The sequence below is a fragment of the Oncorhynchus clarkii genome, chromosome 6 (genome assembly GCF_045791955.1).
Source record: "Oncorhynchus clarkii lewisi isolate Uvic-CL-2024 chromosome 6, UVic_Ocla_1.0, whole genome shotgun sequence".
In the NCBI taxonomy this organism is placed as follows: Eukaryota; Metazoa; Chordata; class Actinopteri; order Salmoniformes; family Salmonidae; genus Oncorhynchus; species Oncorhynchus clarkii.
Genome location: NC_092152.1, coordinates 62,014,050 through 62,033,189, shown reverse-complemented (window position 1 = coordinate 62,033,189; position 19,140 = coordinate 62,014,050). Strand labels below are relative to the sequence as shown.

The window sequence follows — 19,140 nt, the reverse complement described above, 5'->3', positions numbered from 1 at the left end:
ACACACACACACACACACACACACACACACACACACACACACACACACACACACACACACACACACACACACACACACACGCACACACGCACACACACACAGCATTCAATCTGGAGGAGCCTCTGACAACCACAATCCCAGAGTCTTACTGTTAATAGCAGCTGTGAAGAGGGGATTCCATTCATGCAGCTGAGTGGCAGAGTAGAAAGCCCTGTGGGGTTCTGGAGTGAATTTCTAAGAATGAAAGACTTGCATTCAGATGGATGGTATGGCACTGTAGCTGTGCTCTCTCTCTGCTCTGATACAGGCTATGGATGGAGCACTGATCATGGTACAGTACCTCTGGGTCAACTGGCCCATGCAGAGGGACCATGCAGAAGCTCTATGTGGTACACTCTACTAACCAATCTACATGAAACTAAAGCACACAGAAGAGTCCTTGTGAGAGTGAATACTTTGGAAACTTTGCGTTCCAACGAAACAGAAATAAACTTGCCGTATGTGCAAATATGGACTGCTTTTCTTGCTGTTGTGGAGAAAGGCAGTAGATTTGTGAGCAGCTTAGACTCAAATACTGTTTGTCCTATCCCTTGCGTACCCTTACAACAAACAATGCATAAACTTTAAGAAAAGAAAAAAGAAAAATGTAAGCAGTAACTCTTGCGAGAGGTGAAGTTTATGAATATTACATGAAGATTTGTCCAGAAATAGAGAATCTCCCTTACTGCAGAGGACTGAAGAGGTCATCCCTGCGTTTTACTGACAACCTTAGCATGGTTCTTGATACACACGTCTTGTACCAGCCTGGTCTGGTAAACTAGACGTAACATAGTAAATGTAAATCCGGGATACTCAAGTTAGTATGATGTGCTACGTTTGGTATGGTTACATAAGACAGAAAGTTACTTAATTAAGGCAAAGACGAACGTAGGGTGGTTGGTCTGGGTAGATTGGTGGGCGTCTAGCAACCGTCTAGCAACCAAAAGGTTGCAAGTTAGAATCTCATCACGGACAAATTAGCAACTTCTTTTTAGCAACTTTTTAATACTTACTAATTTTTAGCTACTTTGCATGTGAGCTAACCTTTCCCCTAACCCTAGCATTTACCCTTTTATCTAACCCTTTAACTAACCCTTTAACTTCTTATGGCTGGGGGGCAGTATTGAGTAGCTTGGATGAATAAGGTGCCCAGAGTAAACTGCCTGCTACTCAGGCCCAGGAGCAAAGATATACATGGTATTAGTAGATTTTGATAGAAACCACTCTGAAGTTTCTAAAACTGTTTGAATGATGTCTGTGAGTATAACATAACTCATATGGCAGGACAAAACCTGATAAAAAAAATCCAACCAGGAAGTGGGAAATCTGAGGTTTGTAGGTTTTCAACTCTTTGCCTATCCAAAATACAGTATGAATTATATAACGTTTTTGACTTTGTCTGGACTAAGTGCCTGCACCTCGTGAATTTGGATTTGTGAACTAAACGCGCAAACAAAAAGGAGGTATTTGGACATAAATGATGGACTATCGAGAAAAAAAAACATTTATTGTGGGACTGGGATTCCTGGGAGTGCATTCCGATGAAGATCATCAAAGGTAAGTTAATATTTATAATGCTATTTCTGACTTCTGTTGACTCCACAACATGGCAAGTATCTGTATGGCTTGTATTTGTGCCTGGACGCTGTACTCAGATTATTACATGGTGTGCTTTTTCCGCAAAGCTTTTTTGAAATCTGACACAGCGGTTGCATTAAGGAGAAGTATATCTTTAATACCATGTATAACACTTGTATTTTCATCAACATTTATGATGAGTATTTCTGAAAATTGATGTGGCTCTCTGCAAAATCACCGGATGTTTTGGAAGCAAAACATTACTGAACATAACGCGCCAATGTAAATTGAGATTTTTGGATATAAATATGAACTTTATCGAACAAAACATACATGTATTGTATAACATGAAGTCCTATGAGTGTCATCTGATGAAGATCATCAAAGGTTAGTGATTCATTTTATCGCTATTTCTGCTTTTTGTGACTCCTCTCTTTGGCTGGAAAAATGGCTGTGTTTTTCTGTGACTAGGCACTGACCTAACATAATCGCATGGTATGCTTTCTGCGTGAAGCCTTTTTGAAATTGGACACTGTGGTGGGATTAACAAAGAGTTTATCTTTAAAATTGTGTATAATACTTGTATGTTTGAGGAATTTAACCTATGAGATTTCTGTTGTTTGAATTTTGAGCCCTGCACTTTCACTGACTGTTGTCAAATCGATCCCGTTAACGGGATTTCAGCCGTAAGAAGTTAACCTAACTCCTAAACTTAACCCTTACCCCTAGCCTAACTAACATTAGTCAGCTAGCTAATGTTAGCCACCTAGCTAGAATTTGTAACACATCATACATTTTAGAAATTCGTAACATATAATACCAATTGTAATTTGTAACATATCGTACTAACTGTAGTCTTTCGGATTTCTGTACAGAATAATACGGTATGCTTTGAGACCAGGTTGCTTATACTGGGTAGCGAACACATAACATTACGACATACCAGAGCTTTCGCTCCTAAACATCTATTATGGATCATCTCTGATTCAGCATTGACGCATTTTAAAAGACATGGATAGAGTTATGTCATCACCGCAATAGCGCTAATGGTTTTGAAATGCAGCAGTTTAAATCCACTGTCCTCACCACGCAGTCCACGTCATACCCAGCTTGTCCATTCACTCAAATAGGACAGTAGGTGTTTTGGAAGCACTGGTACATTAGTAGTCATAATAATGACGACCTATACGTCTTTGATGCCAGATACAAAATTTAATATAATCAGTGTCAACAAGGTGAACTAATTATCAAAAACAATATGGATGCTTAGATTTGACATGATGCAGTAAGTGGACATTAGAAAAGCCTATTTTACATCATCAACATGGCCTATCTGGGTAGTCAGTGAAAACTGATACCTGACAGCAGTGCTATAAGTCCTTGACCTTGGAACACAGGAAGTAAAACAAATGTGCTGTGGGGCTGAATGGTACAGAGCAACACAGCATCACATCTAGCAAACTGACTGATACATACACCCTACAGCACAAGTGTCAAACTCATTCCAAGGAGGGCCGAGTGTCTGCGGGTTTTCGCTCCTCCCTTGTCCTTGATTGATGAATTAAGGTCACTAATTAGCAAGGAACTCCTCTTACCTGGTTGTCTAGTGCTTAAGGATGCACTACGCAGAAATTGCTCCGCCATTTCCTGGTTGCTAGAATTCGAATAGTTTACATGACAAAACAAGTAAGTGTAGTGTAGAGAATCATTGTACCATCTAAACCGCTGTGAAATATATTTTCCATAAACAAAAATATTACATTTTCAACTGTTTTGAGCTGGTGTACAAAACCAAAAGATGCAAAAACAAAACTTTTGAACGGGAAGCATAGAAATAGCACACACGTAACAGATCTACTGCTTTTTAGACTTGCTTTCAATTACATATCTATAACTCACATTTCTATGTGAATTTGGTCGGTTCGCCCAAAAAGTAACATATTGCAACTTTAAGCAAGGGAAGCATAGAAATAGAGCACACAAAACATGTCTACCGCTTCTTAGACGTGCGTGCAATGAGAAAGAAAGGTGTGTTATAGACCTGTCAATGTGAATTTGCAGAGACACTCAGCGCTCCGTGGATCGAGTTTGACACCCCTGCTCTACAGTTACTACTATTAGCTACTGGGTCCAGACTAGCTCTATGATTCAGATGTGGGATCAGTAGACTTAATTTAATCATTGTGCTGATGATCATCAAACATATCCTTAGGTCTTATGTAACCTTCCGTTGACCTTCATATGAGAAAGTCTTTGCTGTTGAAATTGTTCTCAGCTGTCTACCAAACACATTCAAAAGAGACTGGATTGTCATTACACAAATCCGAAACATGAAAGGAACAAACGCGTCTCTATTTTCTGTGGTCTATATATAAAACATTCAACCATCAACTCCCTGTTCAGAGTCTACGCATGGAGTGTCAGAAAGTGGTGTCCTTTGTAGGACAAGCTTACTTCAGCATACAGCTCCATAATCAAAGCACAATAGTTCTGTTGGATCTTTTATAAAAGCTATTCAACGTTTAAAATGCTCAAGAGTTAGGATCAAAGCTAGCTTGCAGTACAGCAATTGTGTCTAAATCCAATGGAAAGGACTAGGGCCTTCAGCATTACAATGTTTAAGTACCTATGAAGTATTTAGTTATGACAGTTCCTCACACAGTGTGCACCCTGCAGAACAATCGTCTGTACTTAACCGAGACAACAAAGGCCAGAGCATGGGTCTGATACCTCTGTCTCAGGCTTTTCTGTTGGAGGAGGAAGAAAGAACACAGCAGACACATCAATAACTGTATCTGGGCCATTGCAGAAACTCACTGCACTGCACAGAAGAGGCCTATGTTTCATCCTGTGAGCCTGAGAGGGACTGAGAGGGACTGAAGGACAGTACGGTCAGCACGTGGTCTACTATAGGCTCTCCTGGCTAAGCCTGGCCGGACCTAACATCCCCTGAGCTCCACAACTACAACACATTACTCATCCACTACAGGCTTCATCCCTCCTGGAGCGTGGGATGACTAGAGAGGCATTTTGCTGCATCCCATTTGCATCCCTGAGATTAACAACGTCATGATGCGTAAAAAAAAATGAAAGGGCCAAAACAAAGCAAAGCATATTAAACCAAGTGGACATCCTTGGAAAATATAATTGGGGAATAAAAAAACAGCAGGCATTATTTAAACTCTGAGTGCATGAGGTGACCAGGAGAAAGGCGGGCAGGCAGGTGGGATCGGAGGGTTCGCCACCCTGATTAGGTAGGCTAGACAACTCTGACAGATGGATAGACAGATTAGGCCTTAAGACATGTATCTAACATGACAGGCCAACGGTCACATCCGAACACTGTGGTGACCCCTGTGGAGAGGCACATAAAGACCCACCATCAACACAGTCACACGCATCATCTTTCCTGATCACTTCTCCACGTGCAGTAGATCCTCCTTATTAGAGAGGGTGAAACACTTACAATAAAAGCACAGCTTGGCGTTATGTCTGGTAATGGAGTGTAAAGTGTATTAACCCAAGTCCAGGTTGACACTAGGTTCTGACTAACAGTGTGTAAACGGAATGTAAGGGTAATAAATTAACAGTAGGGCAGGAACATCTGCTCAGCATCTGGGTGATAGTGGATCTGTCCATGGACTGCACTGAGGTGAGGGAAAATCCTTCCTTAACCCTAACCGGCAAGGTGAGAGCCGCAGGGCATCTCACTGAATGTGAGCTAACTCCAGTAAAATGATTCTGTTTCTTTCTAGAAATAAACAAAAAGTAGGGTAGTTGAGTCACCTTGTCATACTTCCTAGACTCGTGATGTATTCACTTTGCGAAAGCTGGATATAGTTCCTAAAAAGAGAAATATAAAACGCCCAGTGTAGAGGACATTACCAAGTTCAAATGGGAAAGGTACATGGGGTTAGCTAGTTTGTCATGTCCTCCGGTGTTTGTGGCGCGGTGACAGATTCCATCTTGTCAGCCTCCTGCGAGTCTTCATGACAGGCATGAGTCATTCTGGCCGGGAGCATCTTACTGACTCACAGATTTTAACAGTCACAGTCTTCCTGGAAGGGATAAATGTCTGATAGGTCTTGTTGTCATTGCTCCTCCAGCCAGGCTTTTATAGGAGCAATTACTGCAGCTACAATACCGTGAGGTCACGACCATTGGTCTGTGTGTGAAGGGAAAACTACAGTTTTTTGGAATCAACTACACAAATTCAGTGAATGTATTAATCTGATAAATGAATGACAGAGAGAGAGAGAAAGGTGGGGGGGCGAAAAAGACAGTGACAGAGAGATCAGAATCATGTCAGGTGATGTGTGTCAGGTCTCTCGACCTGTGTGCACCTATGTTGTAAACTTTAATTCATAGACTAGGTTGTAGCAACCTCATGATGGGTATTGGGAAAATTTGAGTATCATGTAGCCTAAACCTATCGCTGTTACATTGAACTGGGTGAATGGAATATGAATGACAGTCATCCAATATGCTGTAATAGAAATAAGACCACGCTCATTAAAAAATAATCATCCTCCCTCATCTTAAACGGCACTGACCACCACTGGGGTACACTGAGTTTACCAAACATTAGGAACACCACCCCCTTATGCCCTCAGAACAGATTAAATTGGGGAATGGACTCTACAAGGTGTCGAAAGCATTCCACAGGGATACTGGCCCATATTGACTCCAATTTCCACAGTTGTGTCAAGTTGGCTGGATGTCCTTTGGATGGTGGACCATTCTTGATACACACAGGAAACTGTTGAGCGTGAAAAAAAAAACAGCAGCGTTGCAATTCTCGACACAAACAGGTGTGCCTGGCACCTACTACCATACCCTGTTCAAAGGCACTTAAATATTTTGTTTTGCCCATTCACCCTCTGAATGGCACACATACATAATCCATGTCTCAACTATCTCAATGCTTAACATGTTTCCTCCCCTTCATCTAAACTGATTGAAGTGGATTTAGCAAGTGACATCGTTAAGGGATCATATATTTCACCAAGATTCACCTGGTCAGTCTGTCACGAAAAGAGCAGTTCTTCATGTTCTGTACACTAAGTGTATATTAACAGCCATCCCCCTATCCTTTTTAATGTGGTCAGTGTTGGCTCCACCCAGAGCACCCTGCTTTGTATGATAAACCCACTTACAACCATCTTGAATGATGCCTGATTCAAATGCCCCCCACCCCCATGAGGTGAAGGCACTGGATGGGGGTAGGGATGGGGGCAGCCACAAGTCAATAAACACAATTTAATTAGTTCACTTTAGTGCGATAAACCAGCTGAGAGGAGATTACAACCATTCTGGCCAATGACTCAATGCAAAACAAGAAGTTAGCCTAGCAGGGGCTAACTGGCTTCTGCTTGGGGCATCTAACATGTCCATCGGTCCGTCAGGCAATATCGTAATCTCCTTTTAATGGGTATCCCCCTCCCCCCATCACGGGATGGGATGACCCTGAGATCCACCGCACCGCCTCTCTTAAGGGCACAGTGTCAAAAAAAGAACCACAGTGCTTGCTGCTGCTCTCTCAACACTAGTGACAGCATTCACACAAAGAAAGGAGGAACACATTCTAGAATAGAAAACATTCTTCCCACTCCCAATCTGAGAATTTTTGACTGCTGATCTGGAATTTTCTTCACAATTAGAATTGGAATGTTTTCATAAACATTCCCCAGAATGAGCTCTGCTAGATCGTATACAATAAACCAATAAACCACTGTTTGTTTGTCATCGAAGACTAATACCACTGAATTTGGCCGGATTATGTCACATGCTTAACGTCATTTGTGTGGATTACAGATGAGGAAACAGTGCACATGCGATCTGGCAGAAGAAAGAAATACGAACCAATCCCTTCCATTGATTCCCTACTAGAATGATTGATTTTCTTATTTACTCGGGTTAATTTACTTATTTACTTTGATTTTCTTTATTTTTCCTGCAGCAGTAAGGGTTTGATTTCATGATATGGTGGTTACTAAGACACTAAGTAAAAGGGTTTAGGAGAACAGCCAAACAAAAGGTAGTTGACACGGCTTTGTCCTGGTCTTACCGTGACTACTGCAGTATAATACAGAACCACTCCATGTTTCCATAGGTTGAACTGAACTAAACCACTGAGGTATAAGGTAAAGTGAATATAGTATGGTGGTCACATCTGGATGGACGAATCGTGTTCTGTGTAATGGATGGATGATTATCAACAGTCAATCTGATTATCAACAGTCAATCTGATTATCAACAGACAGGTGGGAAGGCTGAGATGTAGACACGCACCACAGAGAGCGTGACAGGGGTTCTGATGATTAGATGCACCCATCAACAGGAACTCCTCCCAGTGATATAGCTTACTATGCACCAGTAACTCCTGTTTTACAGTAGTATTGAACAATGACTAATAACAGAAAGAGATCATGCTTCATGCTACATATTTTCACGCTATTCATTTGAATTAGATGCAGAGATCAAAAAATGATGATAGCAATAATTATTCAGATTTCACAGGGTAGTATTACCATTTCTAACAAGTGGGTAATAATGACATGAGGAAGAAGGAAGTGGACTGTGTGAAAGGCAAATGTACTGGAACTGGAAATGCCACAAAGACAGAGACAAAATCGAGTCCACACAGTATACATCAGACTAAAATATAATGTCTCTGACATATTTTGACACATTGTGTCTAGATAACAATGCCTTTATTACGCCGTTTCACCTGGTCTTTCATCTTTTCTGGATCTTTCTAGAGCATCACAGTAAATGTGTGATTTCTAGTGTGCCGCCACTAGTTCTCCAAAAACAGAGGCACAGATACAACTGGAATGTAGTGGAATTACAACCCCCCCCCCCCCCCCGCCCAATACAAACATATAGGGAGAGACACAACCATGTACAAGCAAAAAACACACAGGCAGATTACAACCATGTACTACTGGCATACTATCACCCTGCCCAAATAACACACAGTGTAGGCACAGATACAAACAAGTAGGCATTACAAACCAGGTAGACATTGCCTAAAATACATACATGACAGATACAAATATGTATCGGCATTGGCTAACAATCCCCCTGCCCAGAAAACACAAATACAACATATACCGGCATACAATCTTCCTCCCTGCCCACTACCACAGCCGTGGCAACATTGAGCACAAAGAGCGAGGCTTGAGCTGACTTCCGCAAACAGCTGCTGCTCACCCTAACTAAGCATGTCACACAGAGAGACTCCCACTCTCCTTGACAACAAAGCTAAAAAGCTAATTGTGCAGCCGGAGCACAAGCACAATGGCTGTGTGGTTCCTCTCTGTCCTCCTCTCCGCTGTCATTAGTTAAGACTGATACGGTAGACTGTACATACACAACGCTATCCTCCTCTCCTCTCCTCAGCATCACCCCTGTTCCCCGCACGGTGAAATCCATACTCACCACATCTGTCTCTTAGGAGGGATGCAATTGTCTCTGTTGATGGCAGTCACCCCCATAGCCATCTGTATCACCGTTATGTATTTCTGGTACTTCATGTTGTCCACCACTACTGGGAATCCACACCACAAACCAGTTTATGGAAAACATGTAATTTCTATTCGCTGGCATCCGCCTGCACCGCGTCTTCCTTGTTCAGCATCAGAACGCCATTTCCAGCGCTGAAGGACTGACAGGGAAAACACTCCCCACGGAGCTCAACAAAAGGTACCATGCCGCTGCAACCCATGTCTGCAATGACACCCTAATCTCATTAGTGCTCAAGAATAGATGGCTTATCCATTCAATGTTAGTCAGGACCACAACATTGTTTTGTTGTTCGCCCTAGAGGCACTTTTCTTTGGGAAAAAAACTCTAGCTAGCGAAACGCTGCAGCGGCACCCAAATGTCCGTGTGTGAGGTAGGAGAGAGTGTGCTGTGCGTGTGTTTAACGAGAAAGAGCAGGGAAGAGAGGCGTTAGAGAGAGGGAGGGAAAGGGAGGGAGGGAGGGAGAGTGAGTAAGTGCATGTAGAGCTGAGAGGGGTTCTTGTCCAATGAATAGATCTTGATATTTCATTTGGGTGCATGATATAGTTTTTTTTGTTTTCTCAGAACAAACACAGGGTTCATAATTAAACCCTATAAAAAGGGCTGTATAAAAACTTGATTAATGGGCTGATCCTTGGACTGCTCCCAGACCGGTAGTTGTTATACCTACTGAAAGGAAGGGGGAGGGGGAAGGACAGCAGAGAATAAAGGTAGGCGGGAACAAGATACATATTTTTCTCCCACAATGTAATTATATTCTATTATCAACATGTTGATCACATCAATTACACTATATTTAATTCAACATAAATCATTAAATATTTCTTCCTACCCTATATCTTGCATTTGCAGGTAACAAGGCAGTAAGTGAAACTGAAAAACGGGGTTTGCTTCATCTGTGACAGCTGTCTACCTACTGACCTTGTTGTTTTAATCTCAATCTTTTTAGTCATCCAAACCCTGCTCCTACTGAGGTCTGAAAGGCAGTCACCATTATCCCATCACTGGCTCAATTAAATAGAGTTCAACAACAAGGCTAATTGAGAAAGGGATTTGAGAGAGGAGAATGTAACATTTGTTTGAATACAGAAACTGTTTCTAAGTGGTTTATGAACACAATACTACGTATCGTTTTTGTTATTACTGTCCTAAACATAAGATTCTATATTGTTTTTCTGTCCTGACTCACAACGAGCAGGAGTCTCCCTTAACCAAAGATCCTTGACTGTCTGGTCCCAGATTACATAATCTAAAGTGGATTGAGTTAGATTAGCCAGCCTACTGCACACAGATTATTGTATACCGTTTCTGTTCTCATCACAAATAAAAACCAACCATCTCCATAATGAGACAGTTCTTCTCTTTTTCCCGTACAGATATATTCACCTATATTATTCTCTTCTGATACATCCCTGCTCAAGAGTCTTACATAAACATCTCATAAGAATCAGAGGTCAAACCAAGCGGTCAGCAGTCAAAGGCCAAAAGATCCCAGTATCTCTGGGAGGACCACTATTTTCACATTGATTCAATGTCCAATTCTAAGTAACAGTAAACATGTCTACATTTTCAGATACAACAAGAGGTGGAAAACACTATACAGAACATTAGACTTTAAAGGCTTGTCCCTTTCCGGTCAGATGTGTGTAAGATACCGTTTCTCTCTCTGCAGCCCTGTGATCTCTGAGTTCATGATCCAAGCACTGGGACTGTTTCAGAACCGCTCGGCCTCATGGGAAGGACCATTAACCTTTAAAGGTTAAACAAGTCTCTGCGTCATCCTACAGCTCATTCATTTGAGCACAGCCACTGGACTGGATACACCAAAATATAAAAACAACATGATTGAATTTTACATACTGCAGTATTGGATATGAAATATTCAAAACGGCTTGTGAAACTGACGTCAGTGTGGTGCTAACAGTATATCTTCTTGATCCTCTGCTTTGCAAAACACACGTGACCGCACTCCTTGACAACGTACACATATTTTGACACATACTATGCTAAGATGCTAACATGACATGTTGACAATAGAAGAATAAAACGTGCAGTTGCTTGGCTAATAACAAATTCAGGGCCAGTGAATGGCTGCCATTTTGTTTCCGTTGTATGTCTATGGGCTGTATTCTGGGAGTAAACAAAGTGCCTGTCCAATCACATTGAGGGATGGGGCAGGATGGCCGATGTTTTAAATGGATGGTAGAGGTCTGTGTCTCAAATGGAAAATTTGGCCAGGGCACTAGACGTAACAGTTAGTAATCTTTCATTAAGCGCGAAGGGATTCTTAATGACTAAGCTGGGCCACAATCTCCTCTACCTCCTCTTAAAGCATGTCACTGCAGAGGAACATTACCGCCCATCAGCCTGGCTGGGAGGGGGAGGAGGGGTCTGATGCAAGGTAGGGTATATATCAGATGCCAATATGGATAGGCTATTGTGCAGAAAATATTCCTTCAATGGGTACAGGGTCAATGTACGGGGCACAGGTTAGTCGTGGTAATTAAGGTAATATGTACATGTAGGTAGAGGTGAAGTGACTATGCATAGAGAATAAACAGAGAGTAGCAGCAGCAGCGTAAGGGGGGGGGGGGAGGACTAGTCTGGGTAGCCATTTGATTAGCTGATCAGGAGTCTTATGGCTTGGGGGTAGAAGCTGCTAAGAAGCCTTTTGGACCTAGACTTGGCGCTCCGGTACCGCTTGCGGTGCGGTAGCAGAGAGAACAGTCTATGACTAGGTTGGCTTTGGCAATTTTTAGGGCCTTCTTCTGACACCACCTGGTATAGAGGTCCTGGATGGCAGGAAGCTTGGCCCCAGTGATGTACTTGGCCATACGCACTACCCTCTGTAGCACCTTGAGGTCGGATCCCAAGCAGTTGACATACCAGGCGGTGATGCAACCAGTCAGGATGTTCTCGATGGTGCAGCTGTAGAACTTTTTAAGGATCTGAGGACCCCATGCCAAATCTTTTCAGTCTCCTGAGGGGCACTCTTCATGACAGTCTTGGTGTGTTTGGACTGTGATAGTTCATTGGTGATGTGGACAACAAGCAACTTGAAGCTCTTAACCTGCTCCACTACAGCCCTGTCGATGAGAATGGGGGCATGCTTGGCCCTCCTTTTCCTGTAGTCAACAATCTCCTTTGTCTTGATCACGTTGAGGGAGAGGTTGTTATCCTGGCACCACACTGCAAGGTCCCTGACCTCCTCCCTACAGGCTGTCTCATCGTTGCCGGTGATCAGGCCTACCACTGTCGTGTCGTCTGCAAACTTAATGATGGTTTGGAGTTGTGCCTGGCCAATACAGAGGGGACAGCTTAGCGATGAGCTTTGAGGGCACTATGGTGTTGAATGCGGAGCTGTAGTCAATGAATACCATTCTCACATAGGTGTTCCTTTTGTTCAGGTGGGAAAGGGCATTTTGGGGTGCAATAGAGATTGCGTCATCTGTGGACCTGTTGGGGCGGCATGCAAATTGGAGTGGGTCTAGGGTTTCTGAGGTAATGGTGCTAATGTGAGCCATGACCAGCCTTTCAAATCACTTCATGGCTACATACGTGAGTGCTACTGTTCGGTAGTCATTTAGGCAGGTTACCTTGGTGTTCTTGTGCATAGGGATGGTGGTCTGCTTGAAACATGTTGGTATTACAGACTCGGTCAGGGACAGGTTGAAAATGTCAGTGAAGACACTTGCCAGTTGGTCAGCGCATGCTCGGAGTACATGTCCTGGTAATTCGTCTGGCCCTTGGACCTTGTGAATGTTGACATGTTTAAAGGTCTTATTCACATCGGCTACGGAGTCGTCCGGAACAGCTGGTGCTCTTACGCATGCTTCAGTGTTGCTTGCCTTGAAGCGAGCATAGAAGTAATTTAGCTCATCTGGTAGGCTCGTGTCACCAGGAAGCTCGCGGCTGTGCTTCCCTTTGTAGTCCTTAATAGTTTGCAATCTCTGCCACAACCGACAAGCATCGGAGACAGTGTAGTACGATTCAATGTTAGTCCTGTATTAACGCTTTGCCTGTTTGATGGTTTGTCGGAGGGCATAGCGGGATTTCTTATAAGCAACCAGGTTAGAATCCCGCTCCTTGAAAGCGGCAGCTCTACCATTGCTTCTGGATTGATTAAGTACGTACGGTCACTATGGGACGTCATAGATGAAGCCAGTGACTGATGTGGTGTACTCCTCATTGCCATCGGAAGAATCACGGAACATATCCCAGTCTGTAGTAGCAAAACAATCCTGTAGCTTAGCATCTGTGTCATCTGACCACTTACATATTGAGCGAGTCACTGGTACTTCCTCCTTTAGTTTTTGCTTGTAAGCAGGAATCAGGAGGATAGAATTATGGTCAGATTTGCCAAATGGAGGGTGAGAGAGAGCTTTGTATGCGTCTCTCTGTGTGGAGTAAAGGTGTTCTAGAGTTTTTATCCTCTGGTTGCACATGTAACATGCTGGTAGAAATAAGGTCAAACGGATTCAAGTTTCCTTGCATTAATGTCTCTAGGAGCGCCACCTCTGGATGAGCATTTTCTTGTTTGCGTATGGCCTTATACAGCTTGTTGAGTGTGGTCTTAGTGCCAGCATTGGTTTGTGGACAGCCATTGGTAAATAGACAGCCACAAAAAATATAGAGGAAAACTCTCGGTTAATAGTGTGGTCTACAGCTTATCATGAGATACTTTACCTCAGGCGAGCAAAACCTTGAGAGTTCATTAATATTAGATTTCAGTACCAGCTGTTACCGGAAGGAGCTGTTCTATTTTGCCGATGCATGGAAAACCCAGCCAGTTGTACGTTATCCATGTCGTCGTTCAGCCACGACTCGGTGAAACATAAGATATTACAGTTATTACATCAATAGCCTAACCAACTCAGCCTATAGGCTATAAGATTGCAAGAAGAACATCTGAGACCCTACTGTATGGATTTAACCAGCCAGGAAAGCACAACATCATTAAATGTAATAAATAAATGAACAGCACTAGAACAATAGTTCATGCCAGGATGTACAAGCTGGCGAGCAGCTGGTGAGGAAGGTCAAAATGAAACTGCTATTGTCAGCACCACTTTCTGTTTTTGGAAGAACAGAGGGGTGTCCTACTGAAATAACTGTCCACAGCCAAAATCTCACTTTCTGACTTCCTGTCTCCTTAGGCTTATTTCAGACAGAATGGAACTTCAGGGAATGGAACTGTTAATACATGACCAACATAAATACAGGTGTGCTATCGTCATTTGACCATTCTTCTCTCAGCAGGAAAATAATCCTGCAGAAATATAAATGTGAATTATTATCTAGATACATTGTTCATAAGGAAATCAAGTCCAATGTTTCCCCTATATGCATTTAATGTATTGCTAAATCTTGGCCGCAATTTTCTTTGCATTTTTTCTTTTGAATTATCATATTTTCTTACTTCGGAATGGTAAAACATTTTCAGTGTAAACTTAAACGACTAAAACCAAATATAAAGTATGTAGAAAATATAATGGAGCAATGTATTTTTTTATAATATAATCTTTAAAAACTAACAATCACCAAAATAAAAACTAGACAGTCAGGGAGAATTCTTTAAAAAAAATGATTTTGTTATAGCCTAATGTTTGATGTGTGCAGGAAAATTCTCTGCGACAACAGATTGATTAAATTAAAATAGCAGATCTGTACACACACAAACAGAAAAATGCACACAAACAACACACACACTGTGGAAGGTTTGAGGTTGTCGAGTGCAGAACCATAACAGGAGAATGACCTGGGTTGCAACCATGTAGAAGACAGAGAGGACAAGGTCAAGGGAAGTGCAAGGTGATGCACAAGTCGACCCACAGCAGATTCTTTCTCCGCTGCTCCCCACCCTGCCCAGCACACCTACACCTCCCAGTCACAGGTGACAGAGCCCAGCCTCCACTAACTCAGATAAACACAGGCAGTCTGCCTGCCCACTGACCACATGCCACCAGGATCAGGCAGAGAGAGGGCACACAATCACATCCATTTAAGTTACTGTAGCTTTAAAGTGGTCACACTTCCACATAATTGCAGTTGTGGAGTGGAATTGAAGAATATTGGATTAGTTTAAGATTGAGATTTCCACTAGGGGCAGCACCCATCTAATGTGTTGATTATCCCTCGCCATAAATGACACTATCCACTGGCCCTAGACCATGATTAATCACATGACCCACTGCAGCAAGATTACATCTGTAACTACAGTGTCTCACACTCTACCAGTCTCTCTCTCTCGCTCAAACACATAATAGAGAAACACTTACACTGCAAACATAACACACACACACACACACACACACAAACAATAACTCACACAAAGGGAGACACGGACATAAACAGCCACACAAGCAGAGTAGCCGTTATCACAATAACTGTGTGTGGCACGTTCTGCAGTCAGGCAGTGCAGGGCAGACAGACAGTGTAAGCCTCCAGCTGCTTGATGTCACTGCAGTCATGGAGGATTGCTGTAACTCAACACTCCACTGCAGTGCTGCTTTCATTCCCCACACACACACACACACACACACACACCACACACACACACACGTTCCCCTGCAATGCCTCGCATCAGGCAGCCTGCACGGCCCTCCATCTCCTCTCTATTCAGAGATGGGGCTGCTGACACGCAATTTACCATTTGCATACCGTACATGTTATTTGTCTCACATGCCAGAGTATAATGAAGTGAACATGAGGCACTGGTAGCATGGAAGTTGCATACAGAGGACGTGTGGAGCATATTCATTTTAACATTACATGGGGCTGTCAGGTAATGTAATATGTATGCAAATGGAACTGAACAGTGTTTGCGAAGTGCCCACTACTTCCGCCTGTCCTCCTCAGCCTCTTCCCTCCTCTGCTCGCTACTGTTTTTCTGTGTTTGTGGTCTGACTGTGTCTTGTTTTTTTTACAGGCGGAAAGGCAGTGAGAGGACTGTGTGTGTATGTGTGTGTGTGTGGCAGAGGAGGCTGGTGGGAGGCTCATTGTAATGGAATACAATGAACGGAACGGTATCAAACATATGGAAACCACACGTTTGACTCCACTCCAATTATTCCATTCCAGCCATTACCATGAACCCATCCTCCTATAGCTCCTCCTACCAACCTCCATTGGTGTGTGCGCGTGCGTGCGGCTGGTCCCGGAGGAGGCCTGGTGGAGAGGGGCCAGAAGGACGGTGAGGCAGGCAGGCCTAGCTAGGAGGAGGGACTACGGCTTAGCTGAGGATGAGGCACTGGCCTGGCTGTGATTTATGGCTCCAGCTTCAGGGGAGAAACAGGAAGTTGAGAGGAAAAAGGCCTCTCCGTGTGAGGAGGGATGCCAGGTGGAGTGGGCAGCCAGGCAGGAGGCTGTGTCGCAGTGCTCCGCGTGTAGACTGCAGGCAGCAGGTAGGAGACAGCAGGAGGCTGGGGGAACTGGCTCACAGCGTGGATCCAGTCAGCAGGGCAGTAAAGCAGGACTCGACATCTGCCCTCTCCTCCTCGGTCATCTGTTTTTTAAGAAGCTGTCTGGTTCAGACTTTTCCCCCTAAGTGCATCACAGCACAAATATGCTGAGTCAATGATGAACAGGGGAGCCTGCACACACACCGGCGCATCCACTCTCCTGTCAGAAAGATACACTTAACAGGTAACTATACTACACTACCATAAAAGTAGTTTATCTATAGCGCAGCAATACAAAATAAAGATATTGCCAGCCAGAGGTCAATCACAGGTTTCTTATAGCAAGTAAAACCCCTATTTTAGAACCCATGTGCCAAAGGCAAGCTGTTACCTACTGCCTAAGATGGAACCTTATCCCTTGTCAAAGACCAATAGGTCAGGAAACTTGAAGCAAAATCACAAAGGGGGGAAAATCTATCCATAACCCACTGGGTAAGACTGTAAAAATCCCATAAAAGCTAAGACTGCTAGCTTCTCATTAGAAGTCTGTGTAGCTCCTAAGAGCCCCATGAAAGGCCTCAGCAGATCAGGTGGAAACACACTGCAGTGAAAGTAATTGCTAAAACAGGTTTTGGGAAAGGTCTCTGAGCTTAGGAGAAAACACTCTCTGAAATACTGTACAGTTCAAAAATAATCAGTATGGCATGAGTGACTTATGTCAGATCACATTCTCAACCAATGAGAGGGAGCTGTTGATCTGACTGTTTTTCCATGGAGATCCGACAGGAAGCTGTGAGGATGCTGGCTCAATGCTTCACACATAAACAAGCTTTCAAATGAATGTGAACATTCACATGGAATTATGAAAATGACACCAAATGGCCAGGGGGAAATATGCTAAAAGCAATCTTTAAAGGAAATACAGAAACAATATTCATATAGGCCTAATATATGTTAAAAAAAAACTCCCACAACTGTGATGTTTACAGTGTCGTGCCCATGTGACCCATCACTCCGTATCAGTCAGCCCCTGTCAGTCAGTAAAGAGTGAGGACAGATAACAAGAATGTGAAAGTGGTTCTCTGCAGACAGAGTGGAGGAACAGGGTTACAGTGGAGGGAGGCACATTGAGACTTCTTCCTGAGAGCAAGTGAGTGGCATCCCTGAGTGGGCCCAGTAGAGCTGGGGGATAAATGTCTCAACTGTCCACGTGAAAGAGGGGGAGAGAAGGTAGTAATCACTGCAGACCAGAGTCTGGCCCAGCTACAATCACCACTACTGTCACTCACCCTGACGCCAGGCAACTGGATAGCTAGCTGGGTCTGTTATTGACCACCGTTTCTGATGCAACACCAGTCAGTCACGCAAATACGCTACACATCTTTTAGCTAGGTCCAGCACTCACAGTCAGTCATGTGCTGTTTATGGCACAATGCTCCAATAAGTCTGAAGCCTTCAGGTTAAATTATCAGACGGCTTCCCTCTGGAAGGATGAAGGGTGTGTGGGTGTGGTCTTGTTCTTCTATCCTCAGGGTTAGGTTAAGGGTGAGAATTAGGTTAGAATTAGGGTTAGGGGTTAGGTTTCAGGGTTAGGAAAATAAATGTTAGGTCCCCACGAGGACTGAAAAACAAGTGTGTGTGTGTGTGTGCGTGCGCGCTCGCCTAGACTTCATGTAATGGCTGTAATTCTTACATAACTGCACAAATAGTTCAACGAGTGCATTTAAACCTGGCACCGCTACCTCCCACACCCGCACAGCTGCCTTCACCCCCTGCTGAGCACTAAGGCATCGCCGTGCTCACCTCTAGGCTTATGAGAAGTGGGCCCATGCATGCAATAACTACTAAGCACACAAACATTGACAGATTTGATATGAGCACAGCTAAAGAGAGAGAAGTCACAATACATTTTCCCACATTGACATTGGTTTTAAGGTCTCTGGGGACCAACCAGGTCTCACTCTCTAAATAAACACATTTATGCAGATATATTCACACCCACATGCTCATGCTGAGTAAGAGGGAAAGACGGAATATCCTTGATATTCCTTTGCTTTTTTCCTGTGTTTACCTCTCCTCTCCGTGCTGTGGGCTGAACGTGTGCCAGGCCAGGCAGGACTTGTCAGAGACAGAGGGCTGGGAGCAAGGGGTGTGGTTCTGCTGCACTGGGCAGATCTGATCTGCAGGGCCAGAGTCAAGGTCAAACCCAGTGCTCCCAGCCAGAGGCAGAGGAAACCTGAACCAGCACCGCAACGGAAGAGAGCACCTCTCCCCTCACTGCACTGCCTGTCTGCTGGAGGTGTGTGTGTGGGGGGAGAGAAGGGTGTTGGAGCTGTCTCTCCTCCTCAACCATGGGCGTCCGTAAAGATCAGAAGCCAGGGAAACAGAAGACAGTCTGGATGGGCTTGGCTGGGGCTTCTGTATGCTGATACGTTCTGCATCATTAACACTGTCCCGGCATAGTGAAGAGCACACTGAACACTATCCACACGACAAAGGAAGGACTCAGCAATAACAAACCTACACCCCTGAGCCCTTGTAACGTACACCACACACAGTTACCATGGTAGCGAAATGTAATTAAGCAATTAAAAGC

General features: G+C 43.7%; 1 protein-coding gene across 10 annotated transcripts in view; it reads right to left on the bottom strand.

The window, feature by feature from the left end:
* The window catches only part of LOC139411403 (tight junction protein 1a), a 175,493-nt gene that overhangs the window by 141,727 nt on the left and 14,626 nt on the right, over positions 1-19,140 (bottom strand). For 5 of the 10 annotated variants that reach the window (XM_071157712.1, XM_071157714.1, XM_071157713.1 and 2 more), the window contains exon 1: positions 9,061-9,237. The exons of 1 other annotated variant lie outside the window; for it this stretch is intronic. In XM_071157712.1, the coding sequence (XP_071013813.1) occupies positions 9,061-9,155 (95 nt within the window). In that variant the 5' untranslated portion in view covers positions 9,156-9,237. Of the gene's footprint in view, positions 1-9,060; positions 9,239-19,140 lie in introns of those variants that run through there. 4 more of the 10 variants (XM_071157717.1, XM_071157718.1, XM_071157722.1 and 1 more) reach the window with 2 other exon arrangements.